Genomic DNA, 21,070 nt, shown 5'->3' with positions numbered 1-21,070 from the left:
CAATAAGAATGAATAGCAGATGGGATAATTCTTCTGTCTAATTTTACTTATTTCCTCTTGTTAGGTCATTATGGGGTAATTGCAATGTACCACAAGATACTGAAACCTGACCTGAAGAGGAAAAATGAGTGTCTACTGGAAAATACACAGAAGTGGCCGGTGCCTCTTCAAAAGATTTATACAGAGATCTATCTGATAGAGGGAGAAAGTGGAGAGGTCAACCAGGAACATGAAGTCAGACAAGTTGAAGCAGCATTCAACAAACGGAAATCTTTGGAAATTAAGATCAGATGTGAGAACGTCTTCAAGCCCATACCAAACCAACTGGCCAAACCAATCAGAACTGTGCTCACCAAGGGGATAGCAGGCATCGGCAAAACTGTGTTGACACAGAAGTTCATGTTGGACTGGTCAACAGAGAAGGCCAATCAAGACATCCAACTCCTGTTTTCACTTCCTTTTAGGGAGCTGAATTTATTGAAAAATGAAACAAGAAGTTTGATGGAGCTACTGTGTAACTTCTCTCCAGGACTGAAAGACTCTGGGATCACAGACCTGAATAAGTACAAAGTTCTGGTGGTACTGGATGGTCTTGATGAGTGCAGACTCCCACTGGATTTTGATAAATCTGAGAACTGTTGTGATGCAACACAGTCGGCCTCAGTTCAGGTGCTGGTGACAAACCTTATAGCAGGTCACCTACTTCCACATGCTTACCTGTGGATAACTACCCGCCCTGCTGCAGCGAGCCGCATCCCTGGACGGTATGTTGACCGCTTGACTGAGATACGAGGTTTCAACAAAATACAGAAGGAGGACTACTTCCTGAAGAAAATTGATGATGAAAACTTGGCCAAAAGAGTAATCGCAAACATTAAGTCAACAAGAAGTCTGTACATCATGTGCCATGTGCCAGTGTTTTGCTGGATTTCCTCTATTGTCCTAGGGGAAATGTGTGCAGAAGTCGGAGGGGGGAAAATGCCAAAGACTTTGACTCAGATGTACATCCACTTTCTGGCACATCAAACTGCACAGATTTATGTCAAGTATGGCAAAGAGCAACAGCTGGACTCTCAAGGGAATAACAAGTTGGTAATGTCACTTGGGAAGTTAGCCTTTGACCAGCTGGAGAAGGGAAACCTGATCTTCTACGAGGAAGATCTTAGAGGCTGTGGTATTGATGTTGATGAAGCATCTGTCTACTCTGGAGTGTGCACTCAAGTCTTCAGGGAAGAGGCCTGTATGCAGACTAAAGTCTTCTGCTTTGTACACCTGTCAGTCCAAGAGTTCCTCGCTGCTCTGTACGTCCATGTCATGTACACGGCAAACGGTGTAAACTTAATGGACAAACACCAGATCAGAATCAAAGCAATATCTCAATTGCACAAAGCTGCAGTGAACAAAGCCTTAGAAAGTGATATAGGCCACCTGGATCTCTTTCTGCGTTTTCTCCTTGGACTCTCCTTGGAGTCCAATCATGTTCTGCTTAAAGACCTGAAGATTCAGGTGGAACCCTGGGACTCCGAAAGTCATGAGAAAACCATCAAGTACATTATGGGCCAAATAAATCTCTCTAAACCAGAGAAGTACATCAATCTCTTACACTCTCTGAATGAGTTAAACGACCACTCTCTGGTGGAGGAGATCCAGAACCATCTGGACTCCGACCGAGACATGGTCACAAACAAGTGGTCCCCAGCTCAGTGGGCAGCTCTGGTCTTTCTGTTGCTGACCTCGCCAGAGAAGCCAGAAGAGATCACCCTGAAGAAATACTCCAGAAGACAAGAAGATCTCCAAAAGCTCCTTCCAGCCATCAAAGCATGCAGATCAGCAAAGCAAGTGTCTTGCATGTTTTCTTTCTAATTCATTTGCAATTACCAGAAATGTTGAGCCAGTGTATCATAGATCTTTGTCTTTTCGTTTGGTAGGTTGAATGACTGTAATCTCACTGCGGCCTGCTGCCAGGAACTCTCCTCCACTCTCAGCTCAAGCTCAAATGAACTAAATTATTTGAATTTAAGTGACAACAGATTACAAGACTCAGGGATGAAGCTTCTCTGCACAGGACTCCAGAGCCCTCACTGCAGACTGAAGACACTGAGGTGAGTCACTGCTGACATGTTGACAATTTTTTACATCCTTGAGCTGTTTGTTTTAGCCTTTAAGCAATCTCTAAATCATTTTGTTTGATGACAATAGGGCCTATGGAAGGTGTGGACTGATTCAAATCAAAATGCTCTTTATTCTTCCTTTCTTTGTCTCTTTAGGCTAAATCGATGTGATCTGACAAAGTCATGCTGCCAGGAGCTGGCTTTGGTCCTGAGCTGTCCCACTTCTCATCTGAGAGAGCTAGACCTCAGTGACAACAACATTGAAGACTCGGGAGTAGAGCTGCTGTCTGCAGGACTGGGAAATGTTGGCTGTAAACTGGAAACCCTCAGGTACATCCTCAAAGAAAAACAATGAAAGCATGTTTGTAATAGTTCTGAAGGGTTCCAGTGAGTTATGTTGTTGTGTCACAGGTTGTCATTCTGTAACATCACTGAGAAAGGATGCAGTTTCTTGGCCTCAGCAGTAAAGTCCAACCCATCCCACTTGAGCGAGCTGGACCTGAGCTATAATCACCTCGGAGAATCAGGAGTGAGGCACATTCAGGACGCTCTTGAGGAGGGACGATGTGAATTAACAAAACTCAGGTGAAGGATAATCCCAATATTTTTAACATGGTTTGCTGTGACTGTAACACAACCCAGGCTTACAACATGCTTTTGTTCTCCACAGAGTGGATCACCGAGCAGAACACTGGTTCAAACCAGGACTGAAAAAATGTAAGTTGTGTTTTTTGGGCGAAAGTCAGTGAATATTCACAACAGACCTTTGTGTGGATCTATGCCAAACTAAAAAGTTTACATTCTTAGTCATGGCCAGCACAGACACCAATAGTGTTGACTCTGGGGGATTTGTCGAGGCTCAACATTCGTTAGCATGGCATTGTCAGTATGTATCTCTGGTCACATTCACCTTAAAGACGTTTAAAAGTTAATCTTATGGCTTAACTGATCTTATTTTGGGGTTTCCTGATGCACCTACCATTAATCAGAAGCTAGTGTACCCTGTGGTGTTTGTTGCCTTTAAACATTTCTTACTCCTTTATTTCTTCTTGTTACCAGATGCATGTGAGCTCAACATCGATCTTGATACTGCTCACAAACGTCTCGTCATCTCTGAAGAAGACCGTAAAGTTAGCCAAGCCATAAAGGAGCAGCCGTATCCGGATCACACTGACCGGTTTGACTACTGGCCCCAAGTCCTATGCAAGGAGGGCCTTAAGAGCCGCTGTTACTGGGAGGTGGAGTGGGAAGGAAAATGGGCTGGCATTGGAGTGGCCTACAAGGACATGGAACGCAAAGGGCAGGACAACGACTGTCTGATGGGGTACAACAAAAAGTCCTGGAGTCTGCACTGCTCGAGTAAAGGCTACCGCGCTTTGCATAACTTCGAGAGCATCGTCATTGGAGTCCCTTTTGCCGACTGTCGTGGACTGGCTGTTTATCTGGATTGGAAGGCTGGCACGCTGTCCTTCTACAGAGTTTCTTCTGAGAGGTCGCTGACACACCTGCACACCTTCTCCACCAAATTCACCAAGCCTCTCTACCCAATCTTTAGAGTGTGGGGAAAGGACTCCTCTGTGAGGCTGTGCCAGGTGAAATAACCGACCACGGGAAAGACTGATTGTGGAACAAGAAAGTCCAGCTTTTTGTACATTATAAGACGTTAAGTTTTGTCTCTAGTCTCTGTTTATGTATCACTTATTTTCTTCTGAAACATTGACTCATCAATGATGTTTAATTATGTTATAGAGACATGCTTTGTCAAGAAGAGGAAACAGGAAATGTAGCTTTTAGATTACCTGACTTTTATGAATGAGGTCGGTGGTGGTTGTTGACACAGCACAGTCCGATGTGGCAACTATATAATGCACCAAAGAAGACGAGATGGCGCTTCATCTTTCTCTAGAGTTGTTTAGAAGCGACAGCGAAGATGGAGACTTGAATGGTTACAGTGATGTAAAATGAGAGCCAGAGCTTGGTGGACTGGCGGGCGTGTTATGCTTTTTTTAGCCTGTTGTTGGTTATGCTATTGTGAAGCTGAATAACTGTTAATGTGTCACATTAACATACCACACATCTATTTAGCCTGTTGCTCTGTGCAATTTTGTAGTTGAATAACTTTTCTTTCCAGATTAAATGTCTGTTATTGTAAGTACGAGAACATTGTTAGTATGAAAGCGTGAATGTGGATGATGGATCATGTGGTGTTCAGGGCGGTTTCTTGAGGTTGTTTTAGAATCATTAATGAGGTTAGAAGTCTGCACTCCCTAGGCAGATCCATGAACTGTACAGTCTAACCAAAGTCATTTCACGTGTAATTTCACTTATCTGAATAACATCAACATTAAATGGCTGATAATGTTTTATAATCTGACTCTTGTGTTAGTCTATGGTTCAAACATTTTCATTAAGTAGACTGTTTCCATCAAGAAGTTATTACTGCTATCACTGCAACACCTGTTGCTTTGACCTGATAACTGCTCTCATATCTGGCAAACCCAGGAGCGTCCAAAACGACCTTCATAGCCCCGCCTACCTTCTCTGGTCCAATCAAATCCAGAGCATTCAGGAGCAGAATCTAAAGTTAGAAGGAGGACATACTGGCTGCTGCATTGTTGTCAGAGAAGCTTCAACACAGCAGGTTTCCTTCATGATCACACAGGAAGAGAGCAGCTCTCTGATTGGTCCTTTAAATGTATTCAGATTATGTATTCAGTCTACAGTTTTATTCAGTTTGATTTAGAATTTAAAAAACTTGTGAAAAGACTGTCCCTTTTTCTGGATTCAAAACACCATGAAAAGTGTACTTTTGAAACCTTTTCAAAGCAGTTTGGCTTTCAAACTTTTTTTTTAGCTCCTCTCAGAGCGAACAGTTCACTGTGTTAGCCAGGTAAATATTTTCTGCCTCTCTGAAAAGTAACAAAAACATCTGATCTTTTCATATCAGTCATATCAGAAAACAGACACACAGCTCTGCACATAACTTTTATTCAGGCCACTACAGGTCAGTACAAACAGACAAACACTGCTGGTTTGATCCCCGGTGAAAACACATTTTCATTTTTTGAATCCCTCTCAGAACTGCAGCTAACGTTTAGCTAACGTTCAGCTAACATTTAGCTAACGTTTAGCTAATGTTCAGCTAACATTCAGCTAACGTTTAGCTAAAATTCAGCTCATGTTTAGCTAACGTTCAGCTAACGTTTAGATAAAATTCAGCTAGAGCAGGGATGCAAAAGGACACCAGAGGGGAAGTGCAACACGAGTTAAAAGAACAAAGAAGAATGTTTAAAGTGATTTTACAAAATGTCTGACGGCACCACATGGTCTTAAACACTGCACGCTTATGATGGATGGACTGAGGGCGTTTACACATTCAGCACGATTGCTCCGCTCTCATCGTTCTGTACCCGAGTACACTTCTGTATGTACACAGTGTGATACAGCAGGGGGCAGTATGCACACACTTGGTTTGAAAATTCCCCAAAAAGCAGAAGAAGCAACCATGGCAACCACTCACGGGCTGAGTCCATCATGCTAACTGTGGATGCTTTTGTCATTTCTGAGACTCAAATGAAGCGGACTTTGGGGTCTAGTTTTCTCGGATCCGACCCTGAGTTGATCTGTGGCGGTGAAATGAAATTCTCCATATGTAATACTCGTCACTTAAAAAAAAAAATGGTATAAAATATCAGAAGCTCTTCACACATTTAGACACATTCACAGTTTGAGGCTTCTCATCCCTTCTTCTTCTTCTGCTGCTCACGTCGTTTCAGTCCACCTGGAAAAAATCAGGACGGTGTGGAGGCAGAGTGACGTGCAGAAAACACGTCTCTCACGTGTTTTAAGATTCTTAAACTGCTTCACTTCCTAACCTGACCACATGCAGAGCTCACCTGCTGAGTCATGTTTCTGAACATTGGACTCGAGGTTTTGAGCCTTCCTGCTAGTGAATGTCGACTGGGATGCCTTTCTGTTAATATTTCAACTCATGAGTCGGCCATTGTAGTTGTCGTTCACTCACTCGTGCGTGGCTATTTACTGGAACCCAACGGACACATTGAACATTGTTGTCGTGGTTACAACTTTTTTTAAGGTGATACTGTTGTTGTGGAAACAGGGCGTGAGCGTGGAGGGAGGGGGTTTAAAGAGCCCTCACTATATGGGCTCACTGTTGCCTCCTGTGGCCATTGGTAGTATCACTTTCACTATAGTAGTTTTCCTCTTCCAACGGATGACGACCAAGTAACGGCACGGCGAGGTCGTGAACCCGTTGGCTTGTTGTGGAGAACAGTTGGGAAAAAAAGCAGCACTAAAAATATTTATACGTAGCTTTCAAAAATACAGCGTGACATCGCAGGCCGCTCGTCTTGCTGCACCAGCAGCCTGTTGCTCGCTCGCTCTCGCTGGCGCACACAACGTCACTTCCTGCGGCTTTTCACGGACAACCGCACCCGCGTTCGTCAAAACACTAAAAAGTTACACAGGCAAAACAGACAGACAGTGAACGTCTCAGTTAACCGTTCTCTTTCTAACAGCTGATGAAACACGATTTATAGATGTGACAAAGTTACTGCCCCTTTAAAAGCGTCACGTTGATAATTATCCTCCCAGCCAATCAAATCAATCCGTCTGGCAAAAGTGTCCCGCAGCTTTCATAAGCAGACACATCACTGTAGCGTCCTCCTCACGAGCTTCGAGCGGGGGAATCTTTTCCTCGACGTTCAGCCCGTCTGTGTGAGCGCCGTCTGTTTCCCGCTGCTGCTGGTTTCTGAACATCAATCGGACAAAACGCCCGTGTCGGCTTAGCTTGACCTCTCGTCTTTTCCTTCCTTTAGTCTTTTTCAGTTTATTCCTTCATATTAGCGGTGAATCTTTATTTTCCTCTCTTTATTTTCTTAAAAAAACATCCAGGAGGCGACGAGTCGTCTGATAGGTCGGCTGCAGGACGACGAGGACCTGAGCTCTCTACTTCCTGTTGCACCTGAGTGTCTCTCTGTCCTTCCTCCTCCTCTCTCCCTCTCTTCCTGATCGTCCTCCTGACCGCTATGACATCATTGGCTGTCACTCTCCCCCAGTAGCCAATAGGTGGTCATCTTCCCTTTGCCCTTGATGTCCATCTCTCCTCTCCGCTCCAACTGGAAACAGTTAAACTCCATCAGGACGTCGCGAGTCGCCGCCGACACGTGGATCTTCAGCGCTGCAAACACACACACACACACACACACACACACACACATCATTACTGTGATAGTTGAGGCTCGATGATCCTACCTGAGTGAATGTGTGTGTGTGTGGTGATGAATCTATGTTGGTGTTTCAAAGTCTGTGCTGATTAGAGAAGTGTGTGTGTGTGTGTGTGTGTGTGTGTGTGTGTGTGTGTGTGTTTCTGACCTTCTCCTGTGGATTCCATTCGAGACGACGTGTTGACCGTGTCACCGAACAGACAGTAACGTGGCATCTTCAGACCCACCACACCTGCACACACCGGACCTACAACGCACACACACACATACACACACACACACACACACACACACACACACACACACACATTAGTGTTGAAGTACTCGCCTCACTGGCTACGACCTTCCCGGTGGTTTGGACACGCCCCCCTGCACACACGAGCAGCTGTCTCACCGCTGTGTATTCCGATCCTCAGCTTCAGCTGCTCCTCCGCTCTGTGGCGGATCCTGAAGGTTCGCACGGCGTCCAGCAGGGCGAGCGCCATGCGGGCGATCTCTCTGCCGTGAAGGTTGCCGTTCCTCACAGGCAGCCCGGACACCACCATGTAGGCGTCACCGATGGTCTCCACCTGGGGGCGCCAAAGGACCGTCAACAACATGTTAGAGTCTCACAGTTGTCATGGCAACCGTCTCTTTTCTTTTTTTAAATGTCAGCTGCTGCTTCTCCGTGGTCTCTGTTTGCATGTGTGTGTTTTTGACTGGTTTGGTTTCTGTGTTTGCAGCCTGTTGATTTATTTTATTATTTCTATTTTATAAATTCAGGTCGCTGAATGTTCCGGCTTTATGCGGCGAGTTTCAGTCGTCGTATTTGCAGCGTTTCTGAAGTTTGCTCCACCGTCAACCATGACGACAGCTACGGCAACACCACGAAGACAAACAACACACACAGCTACTAGAAACACAGTTTAACATCTTCGGGGTCGGATTTTAGAAACGTGGAAAAAAATGAATCAGCTGACGTCAGAGAAGGTTTACTGCTCAGATTTATGAGACAGCGGCGTGTCGGAGGTAAACTGTGTCGGGGTGTTCGTCACCTTGTAGACGTCAAAGTTGTCGATGATGGCGTCGAAGCAGGTGTAGAGGTCATTGAGCAGAGTCACCACCTGCAGAGACGGAGGACGGAGGACGGGGGGGGAGGACGGAGGGGGGGTCAGCTCAGAACCTGCAGCGAGAGCCGACGCTCACAGACGGGCTTCACTCACCTCCATCGGCGTGCTCTCTGCAGAGATGGCGGTGAAACCTACGATGTCACTGAAGTAGATGGTGACGGAGTCGAAGGCCTCGGCCTGCACCGTCTCTCCGCGCTTCAGCTGCTCGGCGACCGAGCTGAGGGCGAGCGAGACAGAGAGAGAGAGAGAGAGAGGTTGAGAGTGTGAGCAGCAGGGAGCGGCTCGGCGGTGTGACGGCAGCACTCACTGAGGGAGGATCTGGTAGAGCAAAGCCTCCGCCTTGCGTTTCTCCTCGTGGTACGCCTGGGTCCGCTCCTCCACCAGCTCCTCCAGGTTGTTGGCGTACTGCTCCATCCGAGACAGCAGGTTGTCCAGGATGTTCGTCCTCGACTCCCTGGACAACGCAGAGTTTCACCGTTAGAAATATCCGCCCTCACACACACACACGCCATCATGTTCGCCATTCACGTTTGCTGAATCTGTTGCACCCTCATCCTGCTGGAAGCTGCAGGAACACGTCCAAAGGAAGGACGAAGGATCTGACCCCCGTGTGCACCGTGTCTGTTCACGCTGTGATGCAACGACACGTCGTTCTTATCTGCACAGTAAAGTTTAAACCTGAACGAGAATGAAGACTCAGTTTAAGTCTAAGAACTGACTTGCTGACTTGATTTGTTTTATCGTATTTTATTTGAAATGTGAAATGTTGCTGCCTTCTCCCTTGGAAAGAAGGTTTTCTTTTGTTAATCTCATTGGGAATATTCCTGCTGAAATAAAAGGTTAATAAAAGAATGAATAAATAACATCACCACACACACAGCTCAGTAAATGTGATGTCATGATGTTTCCAAACTCTTCTTATTTCAGCGTACGACCTGTCCGCACGCCAGGAACCAAAAACAACTCAAGGTCATCGCTCAGTACGCTAAAGCTAAATGTGTCAACACTAAGAGATTCTGTGTGTTGTAGTTCCCTCAAACTGCCACTAGATGCCACTAAAGAGCCAGATGTTCTAGATCTCCTCTCCTCCTTTTGACTCTCGATGATCGAACGGATTCAAAAACACAAAAGCTTTAAAGAGTCTTTCTTCAGCTGCTCAGGAGAGGACAGAGACAGACTGCCTTCCTCACAAAGAGAAGAGCTGGTGCTGTCAGACTTCTGCAGAGCACAAACAAAGGACTGAAAGGATTGATGTCACATGTTGAGGGTCTGAAGACTCTCACACACGCTTTTTAAAAACACTGTAAGAGTGGATCTTTCATCATGTGTCTCCTTTAAAGAAAACGGGAGCAGTTTAGACCTCGGAGAGAACAAAGAAACTTGGAGAAGAAACTTGTGACCAACTTTTGTGTTCATCCCACATGTTGAGAACTCTTTACCATGTATGTTCACCTGACATCATGTGACCCGTCAGGTGACCTGTCAGGTGACCTGTGTCCTCCCTCGTTCAGACGGCTTCCTGCTTGCTTCCTTTTGTCTTTGTCTAATATTTAATACTACTGAATGATGTGTATTAAAGTTTTTTTTAAAGTCTGTTACCATGACGACCCCACTCACTTGTTCTGTTTGCGCAGCAGCACTCGGATGTGGTTGAACTCGGGCCTCTCGGTCGGCTCCTCGGCCCAGCAGCGCTGCATGAGCTGGCCGAGCTCCGGGCTGTGACTCTGGGTGTCCAGGGTCGGCCTGAGGCAGGGCCACTCGCCCAGAATCACCCGGTCCACGATCTCTGCGGAGGAACCGGACAGGCTTTGTTTCAGTTTGACTGACTCTCACGAGTCCCTGCTGTCTTCAGCAAACAGAAACAAACAGATCAAACTGCTGGGTGAAAATTCAAACTGGACCGAGGGGAAAGAAGCAGGTCTGAATGATGGTCCAGTCTTTAATAATCCGGATTATCTCCTGGTGTTTGATCAGCACAGAAACAAAAGCTCCACAGTTTGTTCACACACTCTTCACAGCTCAAGGCCTCAGCAGGTAGAGTGCTGCTCCTTCAGTCTGACTCATCACATCAAGACAATAAAACACAAGAAACTCAAAATCAGCACAAACACGTCTCCAACAACAAAGTGTCAACAGAAGGTCAGACACCTTTTTTCTTTCATGCATTCAAAGTAAAACTTTCAGCACGAGCTAATCAACCAATGAGAGCGAGCGGTCTGCGTCACCAGAGCTCACAAACATGACAGCGAGTTTAATCACACCTGAGTCAGGAGCTGTCTTCCTCTTCCTCCTTGTTTTGTTTTGTTTTTGTTGCTTCAAAGTGAACGCGACGCGTCCGTGAGAAGTGACTGCAGGCGTGCGGTCTCCAGGTTTCTCCGACGTCTCGTCCTGTGGTTTGTGTATTTACAGGCTGCCTCTCTCTCTCTCTCTCTCTCTCTCTCTCTCTCTGTCTGTAACTCTGTTGTTCTCTTTGAGGTTTGGAAGCAGAAGCTTTAATTGTTCACTGATTAAAGTCCAGCTGGATGGTCACCTCTCTCTCTCCTCCGACTCTGCTCGTCTGTCAGGGTTCAATCGCTGCTGCGTCTCTGAGTCTCCTTCCTCACCCTCCGTCATGACTCTTACTCCTCCTGCTTTGTTCCACGTCTCGTCTCCACCCTCAGATCAGATCAGTTTATGTCTCATATTGTGATCATCCTGAGTCCAGCACTTCATGACGCCCAGAACTCGTTGGATTCCTGACATTTTTGTGATCAACATCTGTTTTGTTTTTTTTACGCTGTGCTGAAAATAAACGTTGATTTGAGGCCACATGTCGCATGTTATTGTGGACAGAGGCTGAGCGCTGTGACGACCCACAGACGCCTGGACCTCGGGCCATCGAGCCCGTGCGAAACAAGCTTTATTAAGAATGCTACGATACATATCTGTTATTGATCGGTGACCTCATTTAAAGGCACAGTAAGTCAACAGAAGATGACGATGAGGCTGGCGGGGAATCAGGCAACTCGCCGCCCAACGTCACTGAAAACGAAACTCAGCAACAGAACGGCAACGATAAACATCACATGGTGAAGACGCGTCTCAATACGGCTCTACATGAAGGACTTCTCAAGGTCATGTTAGAACTCAACAAAAAACAGACATTTAACTGCATATTGCATGTTTAAATTCCACACCTCCTCATGAGGGGTTTGGGACTCAAAGGTTGGAAAAGCCCGCTCGAAATGTTCTGACTCGTATTAAGTGAGGATACAAACCAGTGAACGATGCACTGACAAAGAGGAAGTCCTCAGAGCGGGCTGCCCGGGTTTGAATCCAACCTGTGGCTCCTCTTCCGCCTGAGGTCTGACTCTATCCACTGCTCTGTCTCTCTCATACACTCATAACCTTCAAAACAACATGACTCCTCCCACAGCCCTCCACCTGCTGTGTCCCACCTTTAGGGCTGAGCGGTTCTCCCTCCAGGTAGAAGGCTCCTCTGCGCAGCGCCACCTCCTGGAGGATGATGCCTAAGCTGTACACGTCTCCTTTCTGAGTTCCCTGAGGAGGAGGAGCATCCATCCGGAGCAGCTCCGGAGCCATCCACAGCCTCTCTGCAGGGTGAGCGCACAAACAACGGGTGAGACAGGTAAGTAATGAATGACGCTCCCCCAGGTCAACGCAGGACAGCATGACACCATCCACCTGTGCAGAGTCCACACCTGAGGGGGCTGATGGATGCCGAATACTTTTACATTTTTAAGGAGAATTTAATCTGCTGGATTTTTGTGATTCCTTTAAGCAGAGATGGATTTGCCGAAGGTTTCCAGCAGTTAAAGGAAATAGAATCAATGAAATGATCAAATATTAGGTGCTCTGGTCTTTCACTGGATCGATATCATAGAGTTTCCTCAGCGCCCCGCCTGATGACTGGGTGTGTCAATCACAAGTAAAGAGGCTGCAGTAAAAAGTAACACTCACGTGCGTAGTATGCATGAGCGTCTTTTCCCGAGTCGCTGTTCAACCTGAAGCTGGACAAGCCGTAGTCCGTGATCTTCAGGACGAAGCGGTTATCAACGACACAGTTGGACGACTTCAGTTTCCCGTGGGAGACGATGACGCTGTTGTGCAGGAACACCATGCCCTGCATGTTCATGGACGGGAGAAGACAGACGTCGTGTCAGTGACATCAATCAAGAGAACACACCTTAACGATGTCATTAATAAGAGAACACACCTTAACCATGTCATTAATAAGAGAACACACCTTAACGATGTCGTTTATAAGAGAACACACCTTAACGATGTCGTTTATAAGAGAACACACCTTAACGATGTCATTAATAAGAGAACAAACCTTAACGATGTCGTTTATAAGAGAACACACCTTAACGATGTCGTTAATAAGAGAACACACCTTAACCATGTCCTTAATAAGAGAACACACCTTAACGATGTCGTTTATAAGAGAACACACCTTAACGATGTCATTAATAAGAGAACACACCTTAACAATGTCGTTAATAAGAGAACACACCTTAACCATGTCATTAATAAGAGAACACACCTTAACAATGTCGTTAATAAGAGAACACACCTTAACGATGTCGTTGATAAGAGAACACACCTTAACGATGTTGTTAATAAGAGAACACACCTTAACGATGTCGTTAATAAGAGAACACACCTTAACCATGTCATTAATAAGAGAACACACCTTAACAATGTCGTTAATAAGAGAACACACCTTAACGATGTTGTTAATAAGAGAACCCACCTTAACGATGTCGTTAATAAGAGAACACACCTTAACGATGTCGTTAATAAGAGAACACACCTTAACGATGTTGTTAATAAGAGAACCCACCTTAACGATGTCGTTAATAAGAGAACACACCTTAACGATGTCGTTAATAAGAGAACACACCTTAACGATGTCATTAATAAGAGAACACACCTTAACGATGTCATTAATAAGAGAACACACCTTAACCATGTCATTAATAAGAGAACACACCTTAACCATGTCATTAATAAGAGAACACACCTTAACGATGTCGTTTATAAGAGAACACACCTTAACGATGTCATTAATAAGAGAACACACCTTAACGATGTCGTTAATAAGAGAACACACCTTAACGATTTTGTTTATAAGAGAACACACCTTAACGATTTCGTTTATAAGAGAACCCACCTTAACGATGTCGTTAATAAGAGAACACACCTTAACGATGTCGTTAATAAGAGAACACACCTTAACGATGTCATTAATAAGAGAACACACCTTAACGATGTCATTAATAAGAGAACACACCTTAACGATGTCATTAATAAGAGAACACACCTTAACGATTTCGTTGATAAGAGAACACACCTTAACGATGTCGTTGATAAGAGAACACACCTTAACGATGTCGTTCGTTAATAAGAGAACACACCTTAACGATGTCGTTTATAAGAGAACACACCTTAACAATGTCATTAATAAGAGAACACACCTTAACCATGTCATTAATAAGAGAACACACCTTAACGATGTCGTTAATAAGAGAACACACCTTAACGATGTTGTTAATAAGAGAACACACCTTAACGATGTCGTTAATAAGAGAACACACCTTAACGATGTTGTTTATAAGAGAACACACCTTAACGATGTTGTTTATAAGAGAACACACCTTAACGATGTCGTTAATAAGAGAACACACCTTAACGATGTTGTTAATAAGAGAACACACCTTAACGATGTCGTTAATAAGAGAACACACCTTAACGATGTCGTTAATAAGAGAACACACCTTAACGATGTTGTTTATAAGAGAACACACCTTAACGATGTCGTTTATAAGAGAACCCACCTTAACGATGTCGTTAATAAGAGAACACACCTTAACGATGTCGTTTATAAGAGAACACACCTTAACGATGTCGTTAATAAGAGAACACACCTTAACGATGTCATTAATAAGAGAACACACCTTAACGATGTCGTTTATAAGAGAACCCACCTTAACGATGTCGTTAATAAGAGAACACACCTTAACGATGTCATTAATAAGAGAACCCACCTTAACGATGTCGTTAATAAGAGAACACACCTTAACGATGTTGTTAATAAGAGAACACACCTTAACGATGTCATTAATAAGAGAACACACCTTAACGATGTCGTTAATAAGAGAACACACCTTAACCACACCTTAACGATGTCGTTAATAAGAGAACACACCTTAACGATGTCGTTAATAAGAGAACACACCTTAACGATGTCGTTAATAAGAGAACACACCTTAACCATGTCGTTAATAAGAGAACACACCTTAACGATGTCATTAATAAGAGAACACACCTTAACGATGTCGTTTATAAGAGAACACACCTTAACGATGTCGTTAATAAGAGAACACACCTTAACGATGTCATTAATAAGAGAACACACCTTAACGATGTCATTAATAAGAGAACACACCTTAACCATGTCGTTAATAAGAGAACACACCTTAACCATGTCGTTAATAAGAGAACACACCTTAACGATGTCATTAATAAGAGAACACACCTTAACGATGTCGTTTATAAGAGAACACACCTTAACGATGTCGTTAATAAGAGAACACACCTTAACGATGTCATTAATAAGAGAACCCACCTTAACGATGTCGTTAATAAGAGAACACACCTTAACGATGTTGTTAATAAGAGAACACACCTTAACGATGTCATTAATAAGAGAACACACCTTAACGATGTCGTTAATAAGAGAACACACCTTAACGATGTCATTAATAAGAGAACACACCTTAACGATGTAGTTAATAAGAGAACACACCGTAACGATGTAGTTAATAAGAGAACACACCTTAACGATGTCGTTTATAAGAGAACACACCTTAACGATGTCGTTAATAAGAGAACCCACCTTAACGATGTCGTTTATAAGAGAACACACCTTAACGATGTCGTTAATAAGAGAACACACCTTAACGATGTCATTAATAAGAGAACACACCTTAACGATGTCATTAATAAGAGAACACACCTTAACGATGTCATTAATAAGAGAACACACCTTAACGATGTCATTAATAAGAGAACACACCTTAACAATGTCGTTGATAAGAGAACACACCTTAACGATGTTGTTAATAAGAGAACACACCTTAACAATGTCGTTGATAAGAGAACACACCTTAACCATGTCATTAATAAGAGAACACACCTTAACGATGTCGTTTATAAGAGAATATTTGAACATCCAGTCCAGAGTGATGCTGTCGTTCTCCAAGATGTCCTGCAGATTAACAAGAAAGACCGTTAGAAACAACACACACCTGGCAGACAGGTAAACACAGAGACAGGTAAACACAGAGACAGGTAAAAAGACAGGTAAACAGACAGACAGGTAAACACAGAGACAGGTAAACACAGAGACAGGTAAACACAGACAGGTAAACACAGAGACAGGTAAACATTGAGACAGGTAAACACAGACAGGTAAACACAGAGACAGGTAAACATAGAGACAGGTAAACACAGACAGGTAAACACAGAGACAGGTAAACATAGAGACAGGTAAACATAGAGACAGGTAAACACAGACAGGTAAACACAGAGACAGGTAAACACAGAGACAGGTAAACATAGAGACAGGTAAACAGACAGACAGGTAAACATAGAGACAGGTAAACACAGACAGGTAAACACATAGACAGGTAAACATAGAGACAGGTAAACACATAGACAGGTAAACATAGAGACAGGTAAACATAGAGACAGGTAAACACAGAGACAGGTAAACATAGAGACAGGTAAACATAGAGACAGCTAAACACAGAGACAGGTAAACATAGAGACAGGTAAACAGACAGACAGGTAAACAGACAGACAGGTAAACAGACAGGTAAACAGACAGACAGGTAAACAGACAGGTAAACAGACAGACAGGTAAACAGACAGACAGGTAAACGGGGGTACCTGCAGGCTTCCTCTGGGGCAGTACTCTGTGATGATGCAGGTGTTAGGAGGGTCGATGCACGCTCCGATGAACCTGGTCAGGTGTTCGTTCTGAACGTCTCTCATCTTCACAAATGTAAAAAAAAATGGAAGTGTTTACAGAGAGGGGAGTTTGTGATCTATAAAAACAAACTTCCTGTTAATAAGTTTCCTGCATTTTCACGTGTGTGGTGCTTCGCATTGACCGTTTAATGTTGAATGTTGGCGTGCAGAGAGCGGCTTTTTGGGTTCATCACATAGACTGTAGATATTACAGGAAGACGCCTGAGTGTGTGTGTGTGTGTGTGTGTGTGTGTGTGTGTGTGTGTGTGTGTGTGTGTGTGTGTGTGTGTGTCAGTGTGAGAGACGGGTGAACGATGGCTCACTCACATGTTTGAGTTCGAACAGGACCTTCCTGTTCAGCTCGATGCGTTTCTTGTTGGTGTATTTAATGGCTGCGATGTTTCCCTGGAAGAAAACAAAGAGTGACCTCGTCTCTTTTCCAACTGTTCAAACGATCATGACCCTAATCCGAAAATAAAAACCACCCAGATCCTGAGAGCTGGAGCGACCTGTCACTCCTCGCTAAAAATCATGAACGCAATCAAACTGTAAGTTTACAATCTGCTTGAAAAATCACGATCACACAGGGAGCAGAGAAGAGACAGTACATAGGGTGACACACTGCCTGACGTCTTATCACACACTGACCTTATAGTATCCTGTCTTTGCAAAAACCTGCAGGTTCCCGTCTCCGGTCATCAGGGAGCCGTAGTTGGAGCCTCTCTGGAGACAGAGACACGATGCATACGAGTGTTTATCAAGTAGTGCTTCAGTTTATACACAGAACGAAAGGCACAGCTTCAGAGGATAATAAAGGTGTGTGTGTGTGTGTGTGTGTGTGTGTGTGTGTGTGTGTGCGCGCGCGCTGACCAGTGACAGTGTGATCCGGCTGCCGCTCCTCAGTACTTTGTCAATGTTGCTCATCTGGATGTCGTCCCAGGAAATCCTCCACAGCTGAGCCACCAGCTCCTTCTCTAGTTTCATCCTCCTGCAGGGGGGGGGGGGGGGGATGTAGGATCGGAGTTTATGAGCAGTTTGCTTCTTCTTCTATGGCTGAATAAAATGCAGCTGTCATTATCTTCTGTTTTTGGAGCCAGAAGTGACAGTGCATGGATAGAAGGTGAAGCAGCAGATTAGCAAACATTAGCTAGTGCTAACAAAGCGAGTATGTGTGTCTGTAAATAGATAAAAGTGTGACATAAATAGGGGTTCTAATTTGGACATCAACACCTCCCTTTTAAACATGACCGACCTGTAGCCACTTAAGTGTAACAGGTATAAGCCCCGCCCTCAATCTTGCCCTGTTCACAACATCAATCCTCAAACAATAGCAGCTTGGAGCCGGTCAGGTCAGGTGGACACAAGCGTCTTAAAGGACAGTGTAGGGTGACGGATCACTGTGACGGGTTCTCTTTAGAAACACGGGCGCAGTGATAGAATGCAGAGATGTTAATTTTTTAGATGCTGTGAAAGATATTTATTTTGGGTGGGACTTTCATGCGTTAATTACGACTAATTAATTACGTGAAAAGAATGCATTAATTTTTTTTAACACATTTAATCACAGTTTGCCTCGTAAACAGTGCGCAAGTTTGTAATTGCTAGCTTATCGCTAGCTTTGCGCTAGCTTTTTGCTAGCTTCGCCACATGTACAAACAAGAAGCGTTTGCAGCCTAAACTCGACCTAATGACCGTCTTCAGGACCAAAATTAGTAATTCAACGTCTGATAAACGTACAAATTTACTCGCTAAATTGATCGCTCTGGACTATCGCTCTGGATTAGTGGTAGAAGATAAGGGGTTAAATGTATTACAGATAGCAACGTGTGATCCAACTTTCCAGCTGCTGTGCAGAAAAACTATTTCAAACAAGCTTCAACAGCTTTATGAAACTGAGAAACAAGTGACATTCATTCATCCACCAAAATCCATTTAGAATCAGAAGTGTTGCTTTTTAGGGCCAATATTATGATGCACTTAAAATGCGATTAATTTTGATTAATTAATTAGAAAGCCCTGAGTTAATTAGTTTAAAAAACGTAATCTAATCTAATATATACAAAAGTGCCAAAAAGGAAAACACTATTTACAATATAAAACACTGTCAAAAAGGCAAATCTCCACATGAACAACACACGAGCACGTTCAGTCTACAGGCAGCTGCTACGCTTGGAGCCGCTCTGTCATTTATTCTACATAACCCATCATGACTTACCAAGTGTAACCGAGACAGAACCATAGAAAGGTCACATTCAGGTGATTGATAGTTATCTCACATTAATCCGACAGGCGCAGCGCTCACCTGTAGATGAAGATGGTGACGGTGAGTGTCATCGTGAGGATGAAGACGAGTATGATGGAGACCATCTGATGGATGGTGATCGTCTCTGTCGGAGAGAGAAACAGCAAACAGCTGGATGTGAGGATTACTCTGGATACTCGTTGACACAGTGCGTGCATGTTTGGAGTGAACTTGGTTTGGCACACTGACTTGCGAGGCAGATGGGGTTGTCGTTCTTGAAGCCGCAGAAGGGAACGTCAGGAGGACGGACTCCACCGAGCCAGTGCAGAGACGTTCCCGGGATGGCTGTCAGCTGCTCCTCCGAGCTGTTATACACCAGAACGATCTGGAAGAACAAAACAAACAACAACAATATGAAACAAGAAGCAGAAGCATCTTTTATACTTTCTCTTTATGCAGATGATACTCTTCTTTTCCTTTATAATCATGAACGTTGCGCTTTAGGTTTCCTCTCATCCTGACTTTGTGTCGTTGGATGTTTTGATATTTAACCCTGCATGGTTACCTAGGTAACCACTCTTTTCTGGAGATCTTATTCCAGTATTTATTTTCAGTGACATTTTAGCCGTTTTGACAGGAAGGCATCGTGCATCGATGTATTTTCCCCTCTAACACTAACCCGGTGCTGTTTTCCAGGATGTGTGGGAATGATGCTGTGTGTGTGGTCACGTTTTAATGTTGTAAAAAGTGAAACTGGCTGGAGGGAGGATGACTCCCTGTGTGGTCTGGGATTAATTTATAATCCCAGGAGGAGCAGGAAGCCTGAGGGGGAAGTCCGGGTTTGCTTACTGCCACCATGAGCCGACTCTGGATAAGAGGAAGAAAATGGATGGAAAATGATCCTGAAATACTTATTTTATCTTTTTTATATAAATATGACTCAGAATCAAACTAAGTTTGTCACTTGAACAACCCTGACCTATGTGCAGAGCTTCACAGTTCAGAACTCCTGGTGACCTCAGTGTCAGGGGTCAGAGGTCAAGACGCGACGTCCAGCTTTATACACACTCGATAATTTCCTGAACAACTCGAGCCAAGGACAATCGGCGAAGAACCACTGGTGACTACTACTCTACTTTCTACTTTCATCTACTGGATGAAAAAGTAGCACGCTCTTCCTGAACACATTAGATTTCTACACACTCAGGCAGAGTTGTCACAGCGATTCTGGGATAAGACCTGTGATGACGCTGAGAGGAGCGAGCAGACGAGGAGGAGAAGGGACTTCTAACGTCGACTGAGATAAGACTATTTAATGGTTCTGACTTGAACCTCTATTACACGAGCACACGTTCATCTCTCCGCAGAGATCCCAGAGGATTACGTCTCTAACAGATGATCTAACCTCCACGCTGAGACTCGTGACAGGAACTATTACAGGACGTGAGGGAGGCTGATGAAAAGAGAGAGGCCGATTAAGTGTGAAAGCAGCTGAAACACACACGTGGGTGAGGGTCTGCCATGATCCCACCTCTCACACCTCTCCATGTGAACCGGATGCCACTTCCTGGTTTCTTCATTTCATGGCCATTAAGTCGTTTTTAACCCTTTAACACCTCGATCAGACGAGATGAAAGGAGAGCACTTTGTGATTCTCTGACATGCTGTTCGAAGGTGAAAACTAAATAACATTATTGACTCTGCATACACTGTTAATCTTCACACCATGTTCTAACTTAGTCACAGTCTCTTAATGAAAACATCCTTCACATGTTGTCAGACATTAATTCATCTGCTATTGATTTAATTTAGTCAATCACCGTATTTAACAGACTACTGTATAAGTCGCTTTTATTTAGAAATGTATTTCACAAAATACAAATCCAAAAATCGGGGGGGGGGGGGGGTCTATTGTGAGTGTCATGTAGACGTGTGTGGATTCACCTGGAAGGCGCTGCTGTTGGTGTCGATCATGTCCCACAGAGCGAAGTCGGTCTCTCTGTCTCCGTTCTCGTCCAGGTGGACCAGACCCGTCACACCTGAGGGGACACACAACATGAAAACAAACATCCTTAACAAGTCGTGTCAACAACGTAAACAAGAGGCGAACACATCACTGTGACGACTGAGGGAAAGAGAGTGAATGAGAACATTTGAAGAGTTGTCAAGCAGAGGATTGATGGATTTATCCTTTAGCTTTTGCGCTAGCGTTTAGCCACGAGCTAACCGTACCGTCTTGCTGTGAGACCACAGATTTATTATAAGCTGTGAATTTGTTTTGTGAATATCATAAAGAAGTTGTTGTTCATGACGCCAGGTGATCCA

At 44.2% G+C, this 21,070-nt stretch overlaps 2 protein-coding genes across 7 annotated transcripts in view; one reads left to right on the top strand and one right to left on the bottom strand.

Annotated features, from left to right (window-relative positions):
* The window catches only part of LOC306823717 (NLR family CARD domain-containing protein 3-like), a 77,108-nt gene extending 72,623 nt beyond the window's left edge, over positions 1-4,485 (top strand). For all 6 annotated transcript variants that reach the window (XM_079343492.1, XM_079343488.1, XM_079343490.1 and 3 more), the window contains 6 exons: positions 65-1,835; positions 1,929-2,102; positions 2,268-2,441; positions 2,523-2,696; positions 2,782-2,828; positions 3,171-4,485. In XM_079343492.1, the coding sequence (XP_079199618.1) occupies positions 65-1,835; positions 1,929-2,102; positions 2,268-2,441; positions 2,523-2,696; positions 2,782-2,828; positions 3,171-3,712 (2,882 nt within the window). In that variant the 3' untranslated portion in view covers positions 3,713-4,485. The remainder of the gene's footprint in view (positions 1-64; positions 1,836-1,928; positions 2,103-2,267; positions 2,442-2,522; positions 2,697-2,781; positions 2,829-3,170) is intronic.
* Positions 4,486-6,841: 2,356 nt separating this feature from the next.
* Positions 6,842-21,070, bottom strand: part of LOC306824070 (atrial natriuretic peptide receptor 1-like) — a 69,767-nt gene continuing 55,538 nt past the window's right edge. The window contains exons 6-22 of the mRNA XM_079344029.1: positions 20,690-20,784; positions 18,995-19,130; positions 18,806-18,890; positions 17,374-17,491; positions 17,152-17,226; positions 16,831-16,908; positions 16,423-16,527; positions 15,668-15,739; positions 12,427-12,589; positions 11,904-12,059; positions 10,084-10,252; positions 8,774-8,920; positions 8,560-8,683; positions 8,392-8,460; positions 7,752-7,926; positions 7,506-7,604; positions 6,842-7,311 (exon numbers count right to left, since the gene is read on the bottom strand). Coding sequence (XP_079200155.1) covers positions 7,166-7,311; positions 7,506-7,604; positions 7,752-7,926; positions 8,392-8,460; positions 8,560-8,683; positions 8,774-8,920; positions 10,084-10,252; positions 11,904-12,059; positions 12,427-12,589; positions 15,668-15,739; positions 16,423-16,527; positions 16,831-16,908; positions 17,152-17,226; positions 17,374-17,491; positions 18,806-18,890; positions 18,995-19,130; positions 20,690-20,784 — 2,012 coding nt within the window. The 3' untranslated portion in view covers positions 6,842-7,165. The remainder of the gene's footprint in view (positions 7,312-7,505; positions 7,605-7,751; positions 7,927-8,391; positions 8,461-8,559; positions 8,684-8,773; positions 8,921-10,083; positions 10,253-11,903; positions 12,060-12,426; positions 12,590-15,667; positions 15,740-16,422; positions 16,528-16,830; positions 16,909-17,151; positions 17,227-17,373; positions 17,492-18,805; positions 18,891-18,994; positions 19,131-20,689; positions 20,785-21,070) is intronic.

The sequence above is a fragment of the Symphodus melops genome (assembly GCF_947650265.1).
Source record: "Symphodus melops genome assembly, chromosome: 5".
In the NCBI taxonomy this organism is placed as follows: domain Eukaryota; kingdom Metazoa; phylum Chordata; class Actinopteri; order Labriformes; family Labridae; genus Symphodus; species Symphodus melops.
This window is presented reverse-complemented; position numbering and strand designations above follow the sequence as displayed.